This window comes from Pipistrellus hanaki (assembly GCF_964339955.1).
Source record: "Pipistrellus hanaki genome assembly, chromosome: 2".
NCBI classification, from domain to species: Eukaryota; Metazoa; Chordata; class Mammalia; order Chiroptera; family Vespertilionidae; genus Pipistrellus; species Pipistrellus hanaki.
Window position 1 is genome coordinate 93,878,766 of NC_140504.1, and position 20,108 is coordinate 93,898,873.

The 20,108-nt window shown below is 43.8% G+C and overlaps 1 protein-coding gene across 1 annotated transcript in view; it reads left to right on the forward strand.

The window, feature by feature from the left end:
* MINDY4B (MINDY family member 4B) overlaps positions 1 to 20,108 on the forward strand; it is a gene marked incomplete at both ends in the record, with an annotated part of 36,181 nt that overhangs the window by 15,668 nt on the left and 405 nt on the right. The window contains 6 exons of the mRNA XM_084870752.1: positions 419 to 584; positions 1,150 to 1,215; positions 4,873 to 4,943; positions 6,513 to 6,585; positions 7,347 to 7,505; positions 18,642 to 18,822. Of these exons, the coding sequence (XP_084726878.1) occupies positions 419 to 584; positions 1,150 to 1,215; positions 4,873 to 4,943; positions 6,513 to 6,585; positions 7,347 to 7,505; positions 18,642 to 18,822 (716 nt within the window). The remainder of the gene's footprint in view (positions 1 to 418; positions 585 to 1,149; positions 1,216 to 4,872; positions 4,944 to 6,512; positions 6,586 to 7,346; positions 7,506 to 18,641; positions 18,823 to 20,108) is intronic.

A 20,108-nucleotide genomic window follows, 5' to 3' on the forward strand; every position in this document is an offset into this window, starting at 1 on the left:
GTGGTCAGGCAGACAGGACATACATGGCGTGCATATTAAAGGCAGACAAGTGCATGAGCAAATGTGTGAAATATGTTCAGGGACTGGTCCATCTGGGGCAGAGGGTTTGCAAAATGGAAATCTGGGAGATAAAACTGGGAAAATTGTTTGGGGCTGAGTCTCTGCTAGAGTTCTGGAGAGAGGACAGAGGTGGGACTCAGTGATGGCAGTACTAACACCTCCCTGCCCCATATCACTAAGAGCAATATGCTGCTGCAAGGATGCCAGTTCCAGTGACAGCAGAGAGGAAAAGCCCTCATGATATCCTCACAGTGTAGGTTGATGAAGGAACCAACTCTGCATTCAAAGTTCATAAGAGTGGAGGCCCCTGCACATGTCCAGATGACAGTTCATTCTGACCCCACCTCCTGCCTCGCAGTCTATGTGCAATAAGCAAGCAAGAGCAGAAGCAGGCCCTGGCTGCAGCACTCGCTGGTATCCTGTGGGTGGCAGGAGAAACTCAGAAGGCCACTGTCTGTCTTGTCACTGAGGACATTCAAGTCACCTCAACTCTTGACTATGCTGAGGACAATTTCACTGAGAGGGTGAGTGCAATCTTGCCCGTTCTGACAGAGAAGGGTGGACAAAGCCTGGGTATTGGTTCACCATGGAAATGGAGGTGGGGCCCCATCGATGATTCTATGAGTGTCTGCTAGGGCCAGTGGCACCATTCAAAGAGGTGAGGGGCAAGGGTTGTAGGTGATCCAAGCAGCCAAAACAGAGAATCCTGCTACGGATTTCTCCTTCCATCATGATCAAGAATATCCCATACCTGAAATCATCATAAAGTGCATGTCCATGCCACTGTCTTAAACATAACTAAACTCTACCTATTGGAGTGTGTGTGTGTGTGTGGGGGGGTGTCTGTTTATGGTTTTACTGCTCAAGATATCATATTGATTTAAAACTGAGGGATGTAAACATGAGGCCAGTAGCTACCCAATTTTACCATGTTTTATATGGCCTTATGTAAGAGAATAAGTCAGTTTTTAGCAATGTGATTTTACAATGAAGTAAAAATCTCCCTTGAGGTAATAACAGTGAATTGACATCTTATAGGTGTAGCTTTCATCTTCCTTCTCATTTTAATCTTCTCTTCCTGATTTATAGCTCCAGCTGTTTGAAGTTTCGGAGAAAGAGGCCACTGAGAAATTCATCTATGATCATTTACAATGTGTAAGTGTTTAAGGACTGAGATAATTACTTTATGTTGAGCTGATCTTACAGGAACCTTCTCTCTTTTACAAAGTGTCTTTTTAATGATGCTTGTTAAGAAAACCAGGTCGTCTTGAGGGCTCAGCAAAGGCAGAACAAGAGAAAGGAAGCCTGCCTCTCCCTTCCCACAATCTAGAAAGAGGCAGATCACACACCGGCCACTCCTTGGCTAATCAAGCCCAGAAAATAACATGATAGAGGGCATATATGCCAAGATTTCTTTTGTGGAGAGAAAATGTTAAAGCAGTCTTGCCTCATCTAGTGAATAAAAGACAAAAGTGGTAGATAACGAAGGTCTAGTCTGAATTGCCAAAATGACCATTCACATCTGTGCCAAAGAAATAGCTTCTGTCCTGAAAAAGGTGGCCCTGTTTCACCTCTCCCATCAGCACTTCCCACACAGTGTTCTCCTCCACAATGGTTCTCACCCAGCCCCTGGAAAGTAACGGAAGGTTTTATTTTAAAAGATTCTTCTGCAGAGAAACAAAGGAAGCTAATTTCCTGAGGAACTGAGATTACGGTGTGAAAGCAGAGAACCTGAGCAGGTGACGGCAAAACCACTCAGCTTTGGGCTGTGTAGAAGGGGACTGTGATCCATGGAACTCACTGCTCCGCTCCCTTTCAAAGGTCGAAGAGGCAGAAACCTGGGGGTTGCGTTCTCAGCCACACTAACTGTATAAAACCTTCTTTAGACTGTTTCCCCTGGGTCCATCTCACCCACCATCTCATAGGTCTGTGTTCAGCAAAAGAATGGTCTCCCAGAGATGTCCATGCCCTAGTCCCTGGAACCTATGACTGCTACATCACCTGGCAAAAGGGAAGTAAGGTCTCTAGTCAGCTGACTTTACAACAGGGAGAGAATCTGGGTTACCCAGTTGAGCCCGATGTACCCACAGGCTCCTTGAATGTGGAGGAGGCAGAAGAGAGGGGAAGAGTGATGTGGGATGAGAGATGTCACCACTGTTGCAGCTTTGAAGATGGAAGGTGGGACTGTGAACCAAGGAATGTGGGCAGGGCCACTAAAGCTGGGAAGGAAAGGAAACGGATTCTGCCCTCAGCCCCAAGAAAGAATGTGGCCCTGCTGGCATCTTGATTTTAGCCCAGTGAGGTAGCCATTTCAGACTTCTGACCACCAGAACTATAAGATAATACGTTTATATTATTCAAGCTTCTAAATTTATAGTAATTTGTTATAGCAGCAATATGAAACAAATAAAACCTGTATGATAGATTTTCAATGGCTGACGTGAAATGTTAAGCTGGAAGCCTGATTAGGGACTATCTTGCAAGCAGGAGATGTTTAATGGGGTTACACAGAGAGAGAGGAGCCATGTAAGAAGTAAATTGTAAGAAGTAAATGATCCTTCCAGCTAAAAGAGGCACACACTTCCCTCTCTGTCTTCCATCTCTTCAACTCAGACCTGGGAGAGTCTGATTTATTAGGAAGGACCCCCACATGTGAAGGTCTTCTCAGGAGTTGAGAATCAGAGGGCCAGCATGGAGCTCCACACAGGCTTTCCCCATCAAAGGATAGGAAAAACTAACAAAGGCCCTAAGCAGAAGCAGGCTGTGCATCACAGGTGGGCTCCGCACAGAGCTGCCTGCATCAAGCGACCCAAGCTGACCCTTTCCATAGCCGCACTGAGGATGGGTTGGCCCCATTTCCCGAGGGGGAACTTGATGCACATATTCTGAAGGGTGCTTTCTGACCAGAGGCCACTCATTGTGATCAACCCCCATTCAGACGTTTACCAAACCCCATTCACTCTGAAAATGCACCAGTCCTGTGTCCTAGTTTAAAGCACAGATCTCAAGTGAGGAGTCTGAGGGCTACATGTGAGCAGCAGACTTGTTGTTATAGGTTGAAGTGCATCCCTCCAAAATGATATGTTCAAGTCCTAACTCCCAGGACTGATGAGTGTGCTCTGATTTGGAAACAGGGTCTTTGCAGATGCAGTCAAGTTGAGATGAGTCCTGCTGGATTGGAGTGGCCCTAATGCAATGACTTGTGTTTTTATAAGAAGGAAATTAGGGCACAGATCCGGACATGCAGGGAGAGCACCCTGTGATGATGGAAACAGAAACAGGGGTAATGCATCTCCCAGATCAAGGGACACCAGGGATTGCCAGCAGCCACCAGAAGCTGGGAAGATCAAGGAGGGATCTTGGAGAGAGAGCACAGCCTTGTTCTGACACCTTCAGTTAAGACTTCTGACCTCCAGAACCAGGAGAGAATAGTGTCCTATTGTTGTAAGTAATTTAGACTTTTAGTAGTTTGTTATTGCAGAGCTAGGAAAGCAATACTGTATCTGTAGCATTAACCCACACGGTTAGTTTTTTTTTTTTTTTTTAATTTTGAGTCAGCAATTGTCAAAACCAATCAGGAAATCCCACATAAAAACCTGAACTTTAGCTCCCCCCCCCCAAAAAAAAAAAAAATCAGAAAACTTGTCTGCTCTAGACCTATAGCTTGGCATGTCATTAGTTAGCTGAGTGTGATTCCCATTAGACAAGTTGTGTTGGAGTGAATGATGTTACCTACAGGTATGAAGGGCTCTGATGAAGCTTAAGATTCTGATAACAGGAGGGTATCCTAGCTTATCCTGGTGGGCTCAGTTAGACATGGATTTCGTAAGGAAAATGGGTGGTAGGAGAGAAAGAGGAAGAAGTGCGGTGCCAAAGCACTGGTATCTCAAAAGCCAGCCAAGGAGCTTCTTTGCAGCAGGTAGAGTGTTGACCAAAAACTACGATAAGGTCAGAGAAGAAAGGCCCTGAATGTTAGCTGGTCAATTTGGATTTGATCCTGGAGATCACAGGGCACCTTCAGAAGGTTCTGAGCAGAAAAGCAACCTGCCAAGGGAAGAGACAGGAGAAGTGCCTCAGAAAAGAACAGGTACTGGGACCTAGCACATTTCCTTCTGAGAATCAAGGCAGGTATTTGTATTATTATGTCATTTCACTTTTGCAACAAACCTGGCAGAATAGGTTTTTTTATATGCAATTTTAGATGAGGAGATTGAGCTCAAATAAGTTAGACAACTCTGAGTTAGTAAGTAGTAGAACTGGTTCTGAACCTAGGTCTGTATAACTCCAGGTCTGTATTTCTATAAAGCCTCTCATCTTCATCCCACCCCACTCCCCTCCTCATCTCCCCCCCCCCCCCCCCCCACACACACACTTCGCCTGAGTTTAATTGTTGTTATAGGTTGAAGTGCAATCAAGAGGGATTCACTGACTAAGGAGAGGCTGGGCAGGGGCCAGCCAAGAGCAGCCCTGGGACATGGGCTAGGATGGACCCAAAAAAATGGAGAGGAAAGATACGCTACATCTTAGCCATAGTTTGAAGAAAATCATAAGACAGAAGTGGAGGAAAGAAAGAAAGGTTGAAAATGGAGAGAATGATGTTATCATTGGCAGGCTGGAAGCAGGAAGGAGAATGCATTTGAGAATGGAGATAGATCCGGGGGGGGGGGGGGGGGGGCAAAGAGAGCTCCAGCTACCTTTTAAATGGCTAGAAAAGAAATCTCTCAGGCAGCAAATCCATGAATTCAAATAAATAAATAAATAAATAAATCTTTGTTTGGAGGCAAATGTGCTTTTCCCTTGTTTTCCAAATAGTTCAGTGGGGAAGGAAGCCATGGTGTCATCCTATTTCTTTACAGCCTGATCTTCTCCAGAACATTTGAAAGGTAAGTTCTACAAATATTTACCCAGCATTTCTTTTGGCTCTGGGGTCACATAAACCATGTACTCTGGTGTTGGAGAATACTTTCTTGCCTACTAGAAACATGAGGGCAATTTTTTTCTAGTGGATGCTCTTGCTATTGATACATCCTTTTCTATAATCAGTTTGGCCATAGTAATGGGTAAATGACTGTCAGGAAACTGAATCTGCTTTTGTGTTACAGTCCTAGGGTTCTTTTTGTGGTTATAAATATAGGCAGACAACAAAGCTTATTTGTACAATTTTCATATAAAATGTTTTATTACTTATATGGACAGAAAATAGATTTTCAAGTATTTATTTTGCCTCTGTGATATTCAAAGTCCTGTTATTCACACTGTGGGAAATCCAAATAAAAGAAGATAGGACCCTGGCCTCCTGCAGGTGCCAGTCTGGAAAAGAGGAGAGGTCCACAGAGAGCCTGGGCAGTCCCAGCTGGTACTTGATGGGCCAAATGAGGAGTGAAGACAATTAATCCAGTGGATTCCAGAGGAGGAAGGGTGCCCAGCAGTTATGAGAGTCTAGGGAGACTTCTTAGAAGTAGACTGAAAGAGAGGTAAGCTTTGTGAGAGCTAGAGAGCCCCCAGAAGGGAAGAATTACAAGTCCTGAAGCAGTATTCCTGAAACCTGTCTTTTGTATATCTCCACCCCATTTTTGTGGTCTATATTATTGTTATTTGCTTAAGCTTGCTTTAAATCAACACACATTTAAATATTAACTTCTTTCTAAACATTAATATCCTTTAAAATGCGTATTTGGTTTGCTGAAGAAAATAAGTGTTAAAAACATCACTATAAAAATTTTTAAATGCTCATCTCTGTATCATCCAAAATTGTGCCATACTTTGGAAAGCACTGCCCTGAATTGTACCTGATGCCATCAAGGCATTTGCCATGCTTGAGCTAGTCTCTGCGACTTATTCACAAAAGGGAGTGCCCTCTAGTCCTGGGAATAGGTTCTGTCAAAGACACATACAGCTCTCGTACCAGCACCTTCCTCTCAGTAACAACAGGAGCCACGCTGCACCTTGACTTTAACATTGTCCAGGGTAGAAACCCAACCCCTGGTCTCTAATGAAACAGTAGAGGCTGCCCTTCTATAGCCAAGAAAAGAGCTCAACCCCCAAGCTGTTGTTTTCCACTTAAACAGTCTGTTCAATTCTGCCTTGGCCAGTTCTCTCTGGAGTGGTCACCTGTCACCACCCTCAGCCAAGCATCCCTTGTCCCAGAGCAGTTTCTCTACTGAGCCCAGCATTGGAGCATATACAGGGATTCTAACGCATGAGGTCTGTAGCTTCTCCCTCACCACTTATCACTGGCTTCTCCCACCTGCACCCATAGCTGTTCCTATGCAGCCCCAGACCTAGAAGTTTTCCTGTGAGAGAAGGAGACAGGGAAGGCACATGGGAGGGACAGTGACCAGGCAAGCCCATGTGACCGCCGCTTTGTGTTGTGCTGGAGGGAGGAGAGGCTGCAGGGCCTCGGCACAGTCAACCTCACTGACCAAATGCTGATGGCATCTCCCATTCTGCAGGCTTCAGAAGGACCTGGATGTCTCCACCATTCATCTGCTACAACCAAATGCTGGAGGCTTCCTATGCAGGCAGGTAGGGTGGAAGACTGGCTTCTGTTGTAGAATGTGAATTAGGCATTTTTAAAAATGAGCATATTCTCTTAATTGAAGAGACATCAACTTACCCTTGAAAGACTAAGATGCTGCCCTGAGTCTGTTATTAGATTTGACCTTCCAGTTCCCATTACAGTCCCTTCTAGTTTACCTCTGAGCAGCCTCTATCCCTGAAATTCTAGAAACATTCGAAAATGTTCTTTTCCCCCCCCCTTTTTTTTTCAAATTTATTGGGGGGACACTGTTAACAAAATTATAGAGATTTCAAGTGCACAGTTCTACAGCACATCATCTGTACACTGTATTGTGTGTTCACCACCCCCCAAGTCAAGTCTCCTTCCATCACCATTTATCCCCTAATACCTCCTTCACCTCCCAAAAATATTTTGTCAAGACCCACCAGGAATCCCTAATAACTTAAAGAAAAGTGCTATAACAACATATTAGTCTTGGGCTTCTTACATCTTAACCATGGAAACCAAAGTTTTAAAGGAATGTAAAGGGAGGGTGAGCAACAGGTTCCAAGTGGGGCACACGGGAAGTTATGGACTCTGGCTCAAGAAAAACAGTTGTTTTAACCCTAAAATGTTAATGACATACATTTTCCCAGAATTATGTATTGTGTGATTTCATTATTTTCAATAAAAATGGTAACTTAAAAATGATTATTTAAAGGAAAAAGAAATTAAGTCCTTGTGCCATTGCTATCTAAAATGTAGTATTTATAAACTGTGTCACTAGGCAGTTTTGAACATGGTTTTAACTGGAAGAGCAAGTCCACATGTCTTTAATGGCTGTCAAAATGGGAAGTCTCAAGAAATGCTACATGGAGTCCCAGCACGCAGTGACATTGGCTATTTGCAGTGGGGGAAGCGCACCTCAGAGGATGGGCTTTCCCAGGTGAGTGCTCCTGATTCTCAACTGCATGATCAAGTGCCAATATTTTGACATGTTTAAGTCTCTATGTTAAGGTAGTTCAAGTGTGATCTTACTTTTACCCTTTCCTGCATACCTCCCACCCACCACACACACACACACACACACACACACACACACACACACTTTCAGGCCTAAACAGAAATAGCCACTCTACTTACTTAATATTTTATTTTATGCATTTTACTAGAGTCCTGATGCACAAAAATCTGTCCAAGAGTAAGCCTTCCTTCCCCCAGCTGCCAGCATGGCCTTCCCTCTGGCACCCAGGACCCAGGTTTCCTCCTCTGGCTACCCGTAGGCACTGGGGACCCAGGCTGGCTTCCCTCCAGCCCCAGCTTTGTCAGGAAGAACATCTGGTATCACATCGCAAGACATCTAATCTAGTTAGCATATTACCCTTTTATTAATATAGATATAGAGAGAGTATAAATAATACAATTAATATGCAATATTAAAAAATAAATAAACCTGAAATAGCCCTAGCTGGTTTGGCTCAGTGGATAGAGTGTTGGCCTGCGGATTGAAGGATCCCAGGTTTGATTCTGGTGGAGGGCACATATCTTGGTTGCAGGCTCCTCCCCATACCAGGACTTGGTTGGGGCTCGTGCAAGAGGAAACCTGCCAATGTGTTTCTCTCACATAGATATTACTGTGTTTTTCCCTCTCTCTTCCACTCTCTCTAAAAATCAATGGAAAAATAACTTCGGGTGAGGATTAAAAACAAACAAACAGACAAACAAACAAAAAAAACCCTGAAATATACAGATAAAAAGAAAGTCCTCTGGCATCCCATCCAGCTATAGAGCCCCTTTTCAGAAATCAGTATGGTCAATAGCTGGTGGATATCTTCTCAATCCTTTATTTATGAAAATGAACAAATACATTTTATCTATTGCTCAAAGCCTTAAAAAAAAATATATCACTGGGGGATAAAGGGAAACCCTTGGGTTTTTTAAATTTTATTTTCAACTAGAGGCCTAGTGCATGAAATTTGTGCATGGGTGTGGTCCCTCGGATTGGCCGGTGATCAGAACCTATTGGGGCCAGGCCAATTGGGGCCTGCTGGCCAGGTGGAGGGGGGAGGGGAGGGACCATGGATGTTGGCTGCCAGCCCTGAGGAGGAAGTCAGCCTTTGGACCCCTGGGAAAGAGGCTGCATCCGCCACTACCCACTTCCGGTTCCTGTCCCAGCCCAGAGCCCAAAGGCCCCAGTGGGGTCAGGAAAGGAGGCAATGGTTGCCAGGCCAGGTGCGGAAGAAACGGATGCTGGATGACAATGCCCACCATCAGCACTCCACCACCGCACAGTTCCCTTCCTCCCCCCTCCTTCTTCCCTCACTGCTGTGCTACCACCAGGGCTTGCCGGCTGGGGGGAGGGACAGGTCCTGCTGGCCAAGGAGAGGGACAGGGGAAGGGACTATGGGAGGTTTGCTGGTTGGGGGGAGGGACTGTAGGAAGTTGGCCACTAGCCCCAAGGAGGGAGCCAGCCCTTGTTCCTTTTGGGAAAGGGGCCATGTCCACTGCCACCCACCCCCAGTTTCCTATCCCAGACTGGGGCTTGGCCCCAATCAGGAGATCAGGGTCTGCTGGTGGGAGGGACTGCAGGAGATTCGCTGGTTGAGGGAGGTGCTCCTGCATTTAGCACCTGCCCCCTGGTGGTCAGTGTGCATCATAGCAACCAGTCATTCTGATCATTCAGTCTTAATGGTCGCTTAAGCTTATATATATATATATATATATATATATATATATATATATATATATATACACACACACTAGAGGATCAGTGCACGGATTCGTGCATGGGTGGGGTCCACTGTCTCGTCCCGATGGAGGCTGATGGGGGCCAGGCCGGTGGGGGGTGAGAGGACTCAGGAGATTGGCCAGACAGACTCGCCCCCAATCGGCCGGTTGTCTGCCATAGTGACAGGTCATTCCGGTCATTTCAGTTGTTCCAGCATTCCTGTTGTTGGCTTTTTATACATATATATATATATATATATATATATATATATATACACATATATATATAGATTACAGTTGATAGTCAATGTTATTTTATATTAGTTTCAGGTGCACAAAACAGTGAAGAGTGCCCACTTCTGAAACTCCCCTCACAAGCTTTCCCACTCAGGGGCTTTACAGCCTGTGACAACTAGAAAGAATAACGTGCTATTGAAAGGCACAACGAGCAAGTTCAGCAAGATGACATTCCACAAAACAAACAGGAGAGAGTAAGAAAGCAGATAGACTCACCCAGACCACAAATCAAAGGTGCTTTTATTCTATTTTCACAAAAATTTTTATTCTGAGACCCAGGAAGGCAATGTGAAAAGCAACTAATTCTCTGGAGTGGCCTTGAACTTGTTGTGATGTAATGCAATATGATAGTGACAGAAATCCCCAGGCCTTGCCATCCCCAATGTCTCCTGACCAGCAGCACCAAAGAGGCCTGTGGCTCAGTGCCATCCCGCCCCTCATGCTCCCTGTCCCAGTTCGCAATCCCTCCGTGTGCACAGGGCCATGCACCTGACAAGTCCTGTACCCACAGCGCCATGCACCTTCCCGCCCACTGAGGGCTCCAGCTGTGTGAAATCAGCATTTTACAATAGATACAAACCCAGCATCCAATGGTGTCAGGACAGTCATGTGTGTTTTGTATACAAATGTTATTCCTCGAGTTTGAAATCTAAATTCATCACAGAAAAATGAGGAGAGACAGAAAATCTAAAAGTAAAAAAGATGAATCCAATCCTATCACTTGGGTCAATCCTTTCACAAATAGATCCTTCTCTTCTTCTTTCTAATATAAATATGTTCCATCTTTTCTTTTTTTTCTCACCTATTTTTCTGTTTTATTTCCACCCATTTTTCTTTTTTATTGTTTAAAGTATTACACATGTCTCCTTTTCCCTCGATTAACCACACACAACCACTCCCACTGCCCAAAACAAGCCCCCACCACCTCAGTGTCCATATCTACATGCATACAAGTCTTTTGGTTGATCTCTTATCCCCACTCCTCCACTGCCTTCTCTCTGAAGTTGGACCATCTATTCAGTGTTTCTTTAGTTCTGGATCTATTTTTATTCATCAGTTTATGTTGTTCATTATATCCTACATATGAGTGAGATCATGTAATCTAAATATGTTCCATTCTACTCTCTTGAAATCTGCTTTTCTCATTTAACCCAAATATCTTTACACATCAGCAGTAATTGTCCTTCATTATATTTAATGGATGCAAAGGGTCCCACTGTACTTTGAATACACCCTGGATAGAAACTGGATCTGCTATTATTATAAAGTTCATAGTCACTTGTCCCAGATATTTAGAAATTCATCTTAGAATTTGTGATATATATAAAATGTCCATGGTCAAGCACTCTATCAATCAGAGCCCAGTAATATGCTGAGACTCTGTTTGGAGGAAAATGGCATGACACGTTTCAAGGAGTGGTGGCACAAAACTCACAACAACAATTTAATGCTTTGTCTACTTTACAAAGCTCTTTTACAATATTAATTCACTCTATTCTCATTATCAACTAAAAATATTTAAAACAGTGTCTCATAATTCAGTCATTTGAGTAGATAATTCACAAGTTTGTTGTCTCTCCACACCATCTCTGCTATTATTGACTTAATATTTTTATTTAAACCAACTCACTTTTAAAATTTAAATCTAAAAAAAAATTGAATCTAACCTTTTCTGCAACAATAATACAAACCACAGACTTGACGTGCTGTTTTCTTTCCTAATGCATATTTAAATATATAAACATGTTTTGTTTTCAAAGTTTCCCTTTTTACCTCTGACTTCATGCCACACGCCACCAGTAGGCACTTGTTCCACACAGTGGAAACCTGGTGTAAAAGTGAGAAGATCCTGTAGCATGTCAGAAACAGCCCTTGCCTACGTTCATAGCAGCACAATTCACCATAGCTAAGACTCGGAAACAGCCTAAATCCCCATCAGCAGATTAGTGGATTAGAAAACAGTGGTACATTTATGCAATGGAACATTATGCTGCTGTAAAAAGAAGAAACTCTTACCATTTGCAATAGCATGGATGGACCTGGAGAGCATTATGTTAAGTGAAATGAGCCAGTAGGAGAAAGATAAATATAATATGATATCACTCATTTGTGGAATATAATGAACAACATAAACTGATGAACAAAAATAGATCCAGAGACAGAGAAGCATTGAACAGACTGTTGAACCTCAGAGGAAAGGCAGGGGTGGGTGGGTGGGTGGCAAGAGGTCAACCAAAGAACTTGTATGCAATATGTAAAACCCATGGTCACTGACAACAGTGTTATGAAGGCCGGGGGTCGGGGAGGGAGAAGCAGGCTAGAAGGGAATCAATGAGGGGGAGGGAAGGGGACATATGTAATACTTATAACAATAAAGATTTTCTTCAAATTTTAAAAAAGAAAGAAATAATGGAAGAAGATCATCCAATAAAAATTAAAAAAAACATTAGGTGGATGTTTGGCAGAACCTAAAGCCAGTGAAGAGGCTGAGGCATAAGAAATAAGAGCTTTCCTGCTGGGAAGAAGGCAAGAGGTACGGACCGCAGGGCTGCCATTGCGATGCTTGCCCACAGATGAATGTAGGCAAAGGACGGGAATGCTCGGGTTAGCTCTGTGTCTACATAGAAATCAAGCCTATGCTGCTTTCATCTTTTCGAAAGTGGCTAATGTGGTTTCCCATCCTTCCTTTTGGACTTGGTGTTCTGTCCCCAAGGAGACTCCTGTGAATCCTGGCCACAGTGAAAACTGACTGAAATTGTGCATTAATGGCCCACAACCCTGAGGATGTTTATTAAGTTATCTCTGTCATGCTCTTGAAGTTGTGTTTCAGAATAAATGTATTAAAGAGCAAATACAGCTGGCAGCTAGTTTTATTCCTTGAACTGCTGGGATATATGAATGTGTTAGACATATACTTGTACACATACAAAGTTTATTTTATCCAAAGGTGTTTTTTATTCTTTCTATATCAGCTTATTATTTTAGGATAAAAGTAATACATAACTCATCTATATTATTAAAATAATTATAGCCCAGCCAGCATGGCTCAGTGGTTGAGCATAAACCTATGAACCACCAGGTTCAATTCCTGGTCAGGGCACATGCCAGGGTTGTGAGTTCGATCCCCAGTGGGGGGCATACAGGAGACTTGCCAATCAATGATTCTCTCTCATCATTGATGTCTCTCTCTCTCTCTCTCTTTCTCTCTCTCTCTCTCTGTCCCTTCCTCTCTAAAATCAATAAAAATATATTTTTAAAATAAAAAGGGTAAAGAAAATGGTAATTAAAGAAAGTACTACAGATCCTCAAATAACCAAATAACACCATTTTGTTCAATGTTGTTTAAGTTACATTCATAAGATGCCATAGAAGTTTAACTCTTGTTTATATCAACTAGTCTAGGCTAAAACTGATTTCGTTATACGCCTTTTTACTTCAAGTTTCAGAACCTATTGATGGCATTTAATGAGGACTACTATGTATATGAAGCTTATTTATTCACTGTTGTGAATGTGTCCTATATGCTGGGCTCTCTCTGAGCCACTTGCAATGACACCTTATTTTATTTAATCACTTCCACTTAAAGTTACAATCAGTGTAAGTTTAAGTCCAGTGTCTGTTGTTCGGTCATTCATTTAGAGATGAGAAACCCCTGGCTGAGAAAGGGATAGAGACTTGCACTAGGCTATCAGCTAGGTCAGTGACAGAACCAGACTTGTGATCCCAGTTCTATGTACAGTCAAAGCCCACCTTCCACCCACGGTGCCATGCTGCCTGGCATTATCATCCTTACTCATTTTCTGATAAGTGGTAAATACAAAATGCCCACTCTTGGAATTATAATCTAAGTGCTTTTTTTTATAGTCTATCATATATATATATATATATATATATATATATATATATATATATATATATATATATCACCTGCCTGTCTGCCTGATTGCCCCTAACCATTCTGCCTGCCAGCCTGCTAACCCCCAAATGCCCCCTGCCAGCCTGATCACCCCCAACTGCCCCTCATGCCAGTGTGCTCACCCCCAACTGACCCCTGCTGGCCTGCTTGCCCCTAACTGCCCCCCTGTTGGCCTGCTTACTCCAAACTACCTCCCTCCCCTGCCAGCCTGATCACCCACAATTGCCCTCCCCTCTTGGCCTCTAACCTCCTCTACCTTGGCCCCACCACCATGGCTTTGTCCAGAAGAATGTCCGGAAGGTCTTCTGGAAAGTCTTCCAGTCTAATTAGCATATTACCATTTTATTAGTATAGAGGCCTGGTGCATGGGTGGGGGCAGGCTGGTTTGCCCTGAAGGGTGTCCTGGATCAGGATGGGAGTTCCTTTGGGGCATGGGGCAGCCTGGGTGAGGGGGCTGTGGAGGTTTGCAGGCTGGCCATGCCTCCATGGGGTAAGGGTCCTTGCTGGGGGTCGTGGCCAGCCTGGGTGAGGGGCTGAGGGCTGTTTTTAAGTTAGCCATACCCCCTTCAGGGTGGGGGTCCCCACTGGGGTGCCTGGCCAGCCTGGGTAAGGGGCTGAGGACCATTTTCAGGCTGGCCATGCTCCCCGACAACCCACGCTCCCAGCCCCTCTTTTTATTTATTCATTTTTCCTCCAGCCACTCCTTGAGCAGCCAAGGCAGGAAAGAAGCTTGGCTTCCTCCATCACCAGGGGCAACCAAGTCTCCTGCTTGCTCCAGCTCCATGGCCACCGCCATCTTTGTTGGGCTAATTTGCATACTTGCTCCTGATTGGCTGGTGGGCATAGCAGAGAAATGGTCAGTTTGCATGTTTCTCTTTTATTAGTGTAGAGATAGATAGATAGATAGATAGATAGATAGATTTATATGTAGATGCAGACTCATATTCCCTAATCTTTAATATCTATAGTGAATCTATAATACAAAAAATCTATAATATATCAAGTGAATAACTCCTTTGTCTGTGACAAAATTGCAGAGGCTGCAAAAACACATGACTTTCAGACCCAATGTCACAGCCCAGTGGGTGAGATTTTTTTAATGGAGCTCTCATTAGATGACATAGCAAGCCCCAGAGCCACCAGACTGGCAATGTCCACGGAACACAGCCAGGACTCACAGGATGAGGCTGTTCAGAAACCTCCCATCATTTTTCTATTTGAAGGTCCTGGTTTGAGTGTGAGGTTCCAATAGTTGAGTGAGAACATAAAGCAGTTTGAATCTAACACCATCTGGAAAGCCTTAGGAGGTTCATATTATCTTCGCACCTGCCACTGAGAAGAAAAACCAACGCTGATTTCAGAAGGGACTGAAGCCAGTCAGGTCTGCTGGAATGACTCCCCAGCAGAGCACAGCCCCTCCCAGCTGTAGCTCTTCCCTCGTTACATTTTCCTTTAAAGAGAATGATTAAACGCCAACCATAAAAGTACCAAATGGAGCTGCCCCTGTGCATTCTGCCCCTGAGTTGCTGAGAAAGTGTCTTATACACACAACAGCACAGTGCATGCACTCACAGAGGGTACATCAACTCTGTTCTTGGTGGCAGAGACAAGAGAGGCCTTTAACAGTTATGCATGTGTGTCATCCCCAGGAATCAGCAAAGAAAGCACAAGGTTTCCAACTCCTTTCTTCTGTTCAGATTACCAGACTGGGGCCTTGGGACTGACGATATCAAGTTCATTATGCAAAGGCACATTCTATGTGCCATTGTTCTAGAGGGCATGAAAACAGAATTTCAGGGACTCAGTTCTTGCCCTCTAATGTTAGAATCTGTCCATCCTTTCTCTTGTCCTTGTAATTTGACATTGTCTTAAACAATACATGTTATGAAAGGCTCGGTTGCTGCATGTAATGTTGAACCTACATTACACAATGAGTAAACTTAAGAAGGAAGGTATTTTATTTATAGCACCACTGTATCACAATTTAATTTCCTCTTTACCATGGCAACAAGGCAGCATGCACCAATTCTGCACTGGTAGAATCTCACCAGTAAAACATATTTAGAATCCTGCTTTGGGGGAGGGGTAGCTAATAAACTACCTAAAAACAATGCAAACTCTTGACTAAAAATTCCAGTCAGATAGATTATGTGGTCTGCCGAGAAAAGAAGGGAGTGGAGTATGTGGTTGGATTCAGCTGGGGGGAGGGTGCTTTGCTGTGTTTTTGAAGACCGAACTGTAAGCCAGGAGTTTCTCAGTGTAATCGGGAGGCCCGCCTCTTTGAGTTCATACCCAAAGTACCATGACAGCCACACATGGCATTTTCCTTCTCAGCAGCATCTCCCAAGGCAAGCAAGGCTCTGTCTGCTCAGCATGGGGTCTCTGTCTGATCACTTTGGGGTTAGAGGTTATTGTATTTATAACTCTGACCCTTGAACAACATGGGTTTGAACTCCACCATCCACTTATGCGTGGATATTTTTCAACAAATATCTGCTTTTGATCAGCAGTTGGGAGTCTGGATGTGGAGGGCCAATTATATGCATTGATCCACACCATTTTATATAGGGGGCTCAGCATTCAGCTAAGGGGAGCTGAAACCATCTCCATCCCCCGCTGATACTGAGGGACAACTTCAGTTTTGAGGGAGTTAAAAGTTATACACAGGTTTTCCAAGGGTCAAGGGTCAGCGCTACTATCCCCTCACTGCATTGTTCAAGGGTCAACCATCCTTCTTTTTTGTCCTACTCTAATTAAATCTTGAATAGCTTCGAGTCCAGGAAAGAAAACTGCCTGCTGCATAAAGTGACACTAGTGTGCTATCAGGTCCTTACAGAGCATGTTATCGGAGTGCCAGCTGAATTTTCCTACCTCACAAACGTTCTGTGAAGCAATATCATACGTATCTATAATCTATTACATCAACCAGACATACTTTACAGGAGCACTCACTTGCTTAAAATCAGCCAGAATGTCCACCTGAAGTTCCCCCTGAGTAGCATTTTATTATGAGGAGTCCTCGATTCCTAATTAGTTTACCCAAATTTTCTAATCCTAAGAATTCCATGTCCTCTGGATCCTGGATTATATGTAACCTTAGTATAAAAGGTGCCATTACAAGAAGGCTTAAGAAATAAAGTGCTTAAGTTATAACTAAAGAATGGCTAGAATGTTACTCAGAACTTTGGGGTTGATCTGGAAGGTTACCTTACATGGCTGCTTCAAAGACACATCCTTGTTGTTTTATTTCCATCCAGTGAGCAACTTGCCCCATGTTTGATATGGAAGATGCTCCTGTTATATGCAGCCCCAAGGGGCCAACTGAAGTGTGAAGAGATGAGCAAACCCTGTACCCACTATGAGTAGATCCAGATTGGGGTGCTAGGCTTGCACCCCCTTTTTTACTATCAATTAAAACTGTGGTCATTTCTTTCAAGTATAGTTATGTAATTTTTCTGTGGTAGTGCCAAGTGAAAAGCTTAAAGACAAAAGCATCTCTGATTCACCCACACTGAAGAATTTAAAGAAAAACAAAGAGATTGGAATAGAACTATTGAGAAATCAAAATATCAAGTCATTAGCCTTTAATGCTTGTGTTTATAAAACACGTGATAATTTTTCAAAGCTAGATTTTCCATAAGACAGAATATGTTCCTGAACATGCAGTACAACTCTGAGGACTGAGGAGGAAAGAGACAGAATCAGATTTTACTGTCATGGGAAGACATGCCAGGGCAGAGGGTCCCATTGGGCTGTCTGGCATCACCTGGACATGACAGAGGTTTAGCCATGTAGCTCATGTTTCTCTAAGTAGGAAAGAATTGTTTTTATGTTAATGAAGTTTAATGGCAATCTTTTAAAAAACATTTGCTTCCCTGCCTCTTTAAACAAAAGAGTAGCTATCATTAATAGAAGTGTGCTACAATAGCATGATACCTTCAGGGACTACTGAAATGTGCTGGCTCCTTTTACTCTGGGCCCCAGAGTGATGCTTTTGTGAATCTGATCCACTATATTTCTATATCCTAAATATCCTATATTTCTATATCCTAAATAATGTTTTCCTCATATTCTAAACAGTTAGTGTTGCTAGAAGTCTGACCACCTGCCGAATGCAGTCTGTCCCATCTTGGGAACAGGAGTCATTACACTAGTCAGTAAACACAAGTGGGAGTTCTCTTGTTCCACCTCCATCTATATTTCAATTTATCTTTGTGCTCTCTACCTCACTTCAAAACCAGACTAAGGTGTTGTCACCTCCTCCGTGAGGCCATCCTCAAACATCTATATATATAAAATCCTAATATGCAAATAGACTGAACAGCAGAACAACCAGTTGCTATGGCATGCGCTGACCACCAGGGGTTCACGTAGAACATGGTGGGCATCAGCAGCAGGCAGCAGAGCATAGAACATGGCAGGCATCAGCTACAGCAGTATGGTGAAGCAGATGAACAGGGGTGCCAGACCAAGGTAGGGCACCAATCACTGTCATGGGGAAAGCCTCTAGTGGTTATTGAAAATTTTTTGCTCCCAGGCACCATGGTCCCCCCCTGCCAGTGCCAGAGCCACTACTTGCACCTGCTGCTGGCTCCCAGCACTAGTCCTGATCACTCGGCACCATCAGCAGGTGCAAACAGCAACTGCCACCCAATCACCTCCACCTCCCCATGCTCCTGAGGGGCAATCAGCATGCTAGACCCAATCGCTCTGCATAGTCAGCAGGTGCTAGCAGGGCTGGCACTGTCAGCACGTGGGAGCAACGGTATCAGGAGCAGTGGTGGTGGGAGCTGGGCTGTGGGCAGACAGGAGACCAGGTGTGGAGGATGGACCAAGTCCCACCCCTGTGCCCATGCAGCCTTGAGGCCCACAGTTCCTTTAAAAGTGCAGGAATTCCTGCACTGGGCCCCTAATTTTAAAATAAAATTCATTGAGATAAAAACCAGCATGACTGGCAGAATGCACCATCATCAATGTAAATTCATTCACAAAGCTTCCTTTCCAGCCTCCCTTCCGCAGAGCCCCTCTCCGCTACAGGTGCAGCGAGGTGTCTAAGCTGCTTTTTGATCACGAGGCTGCGTCAGCATTGGCCACAAAGACGGCAAAAGCTATTTATTCACCTACCTGTGCTTCCCCTCCCAGGTGGGCAGCATGCTGAAGACTCCCAAATTGCCCATTTGGCTGTGCAACATCAATGGAAGCTACAGTGTCCTTTTTAGCACAAACAGGCAGCTCCTAGCAGACTGGAAAGCGGAGCGGCGGTTTGATCTGCACTGGTACTGTGGGCAGCCCTTCCAGAAAAAGCCTGCCCGTCTTACAGTGGGTGAGCATTTCTGACTCCATAGGCCGTGTGCTTTAATGGGCTCAAAGAGACATTTAGCAGCGGTGTGGATATTCATGCTAGGTCTGCAGCGGATGCTTAGGCTTGCTATCTGAAAGGAAACCCTGCATGAGCTCCACGGGCCTGAACCCTGCACTGTAACCTGGGAATTCTAAGCCAGCTATAAATAGAGCAGGGGCTTAGAAGCACAGAGGAACAAATAACTTATAGGTTAGAGGAAAAACAAAAGATGGAGTCAAATTTCCAAAAAGCCTTCTCCAGGGCCATTTGTCTTTGAGCATGTGGCATTTCATGCCTGAGGAAAGAACCGCTAAAACAATTGGGAGGAGAGGGTTCCCTCTGGCCAATGCTATTCCTGACCCAAGTCAGAGGAGCATCCAGTGACATAAGTAACCAATCTGATGGTGCATTTCTGTTCAGATTAGCTCACAAAGCCTTTATGAAGGCCTACTAAGTGTCAGGCACTGTGCTGAACACCAGGAAAGCAACAAGACTAAGGTACAGTCCTGCAAACATCAGGAGGTTCTAGTCCAATGGGACAAGCAACCGCATGGTCATCTCACTGCAATTTCAACCATCTTCTTCTTTTAGCTCATGCGGGAAAAGACTAACCTTAAGATGGCTTTAAACACTGACCCTTTGGACAAGGGAATAAAAGTGATGAGAACAGCATCTGTAGATTTCAAATCTGACTCTTTGTATGGGGATCACAGGCCTGTTATTATTAAGTCTAAATCTGGAGAAGTATCTTAGTGACTGGCTTATCTGTGCAGCTTATCTGTGACTGGCTTATCTGTGCAGCTACTGATTCTTTTTCTTTAATTCTTAAAAATATAACCTATTTAATTTAGTGGAGTATGGACAATATGTTCCTTAAAATATATTATCATTTCTACTTTACTGTCTTCTTTGAGGAAAGCATCATTTTTTTTATTAGCTTACATGCATGGCAAGCATTCTGTTGTGGGCACTGAGTTGAAAGCTTTGCATACATTATCCCATCAAATTCTCCCAACAGTCATATGAGGTAGGTACTAGTTTCTATTTTTACATGGAGGAAACAGAGGTGGCCAATAGTTACCAATTGACTAAAGGAAGCTGAGAGATGTTCAGTGCCTTCTCAACTGTTGCATGCAACAAATCTGGGTCTTGAACACAGTTCTTGGTTACCTTACCAGAATACCTTGCTCTTCACCCAAAATTTCACAGAAGCATTGAAGAGGTCATAGCATTCCACTTTACCTGTTTTTGTTTGTTTGCTTTTTGTG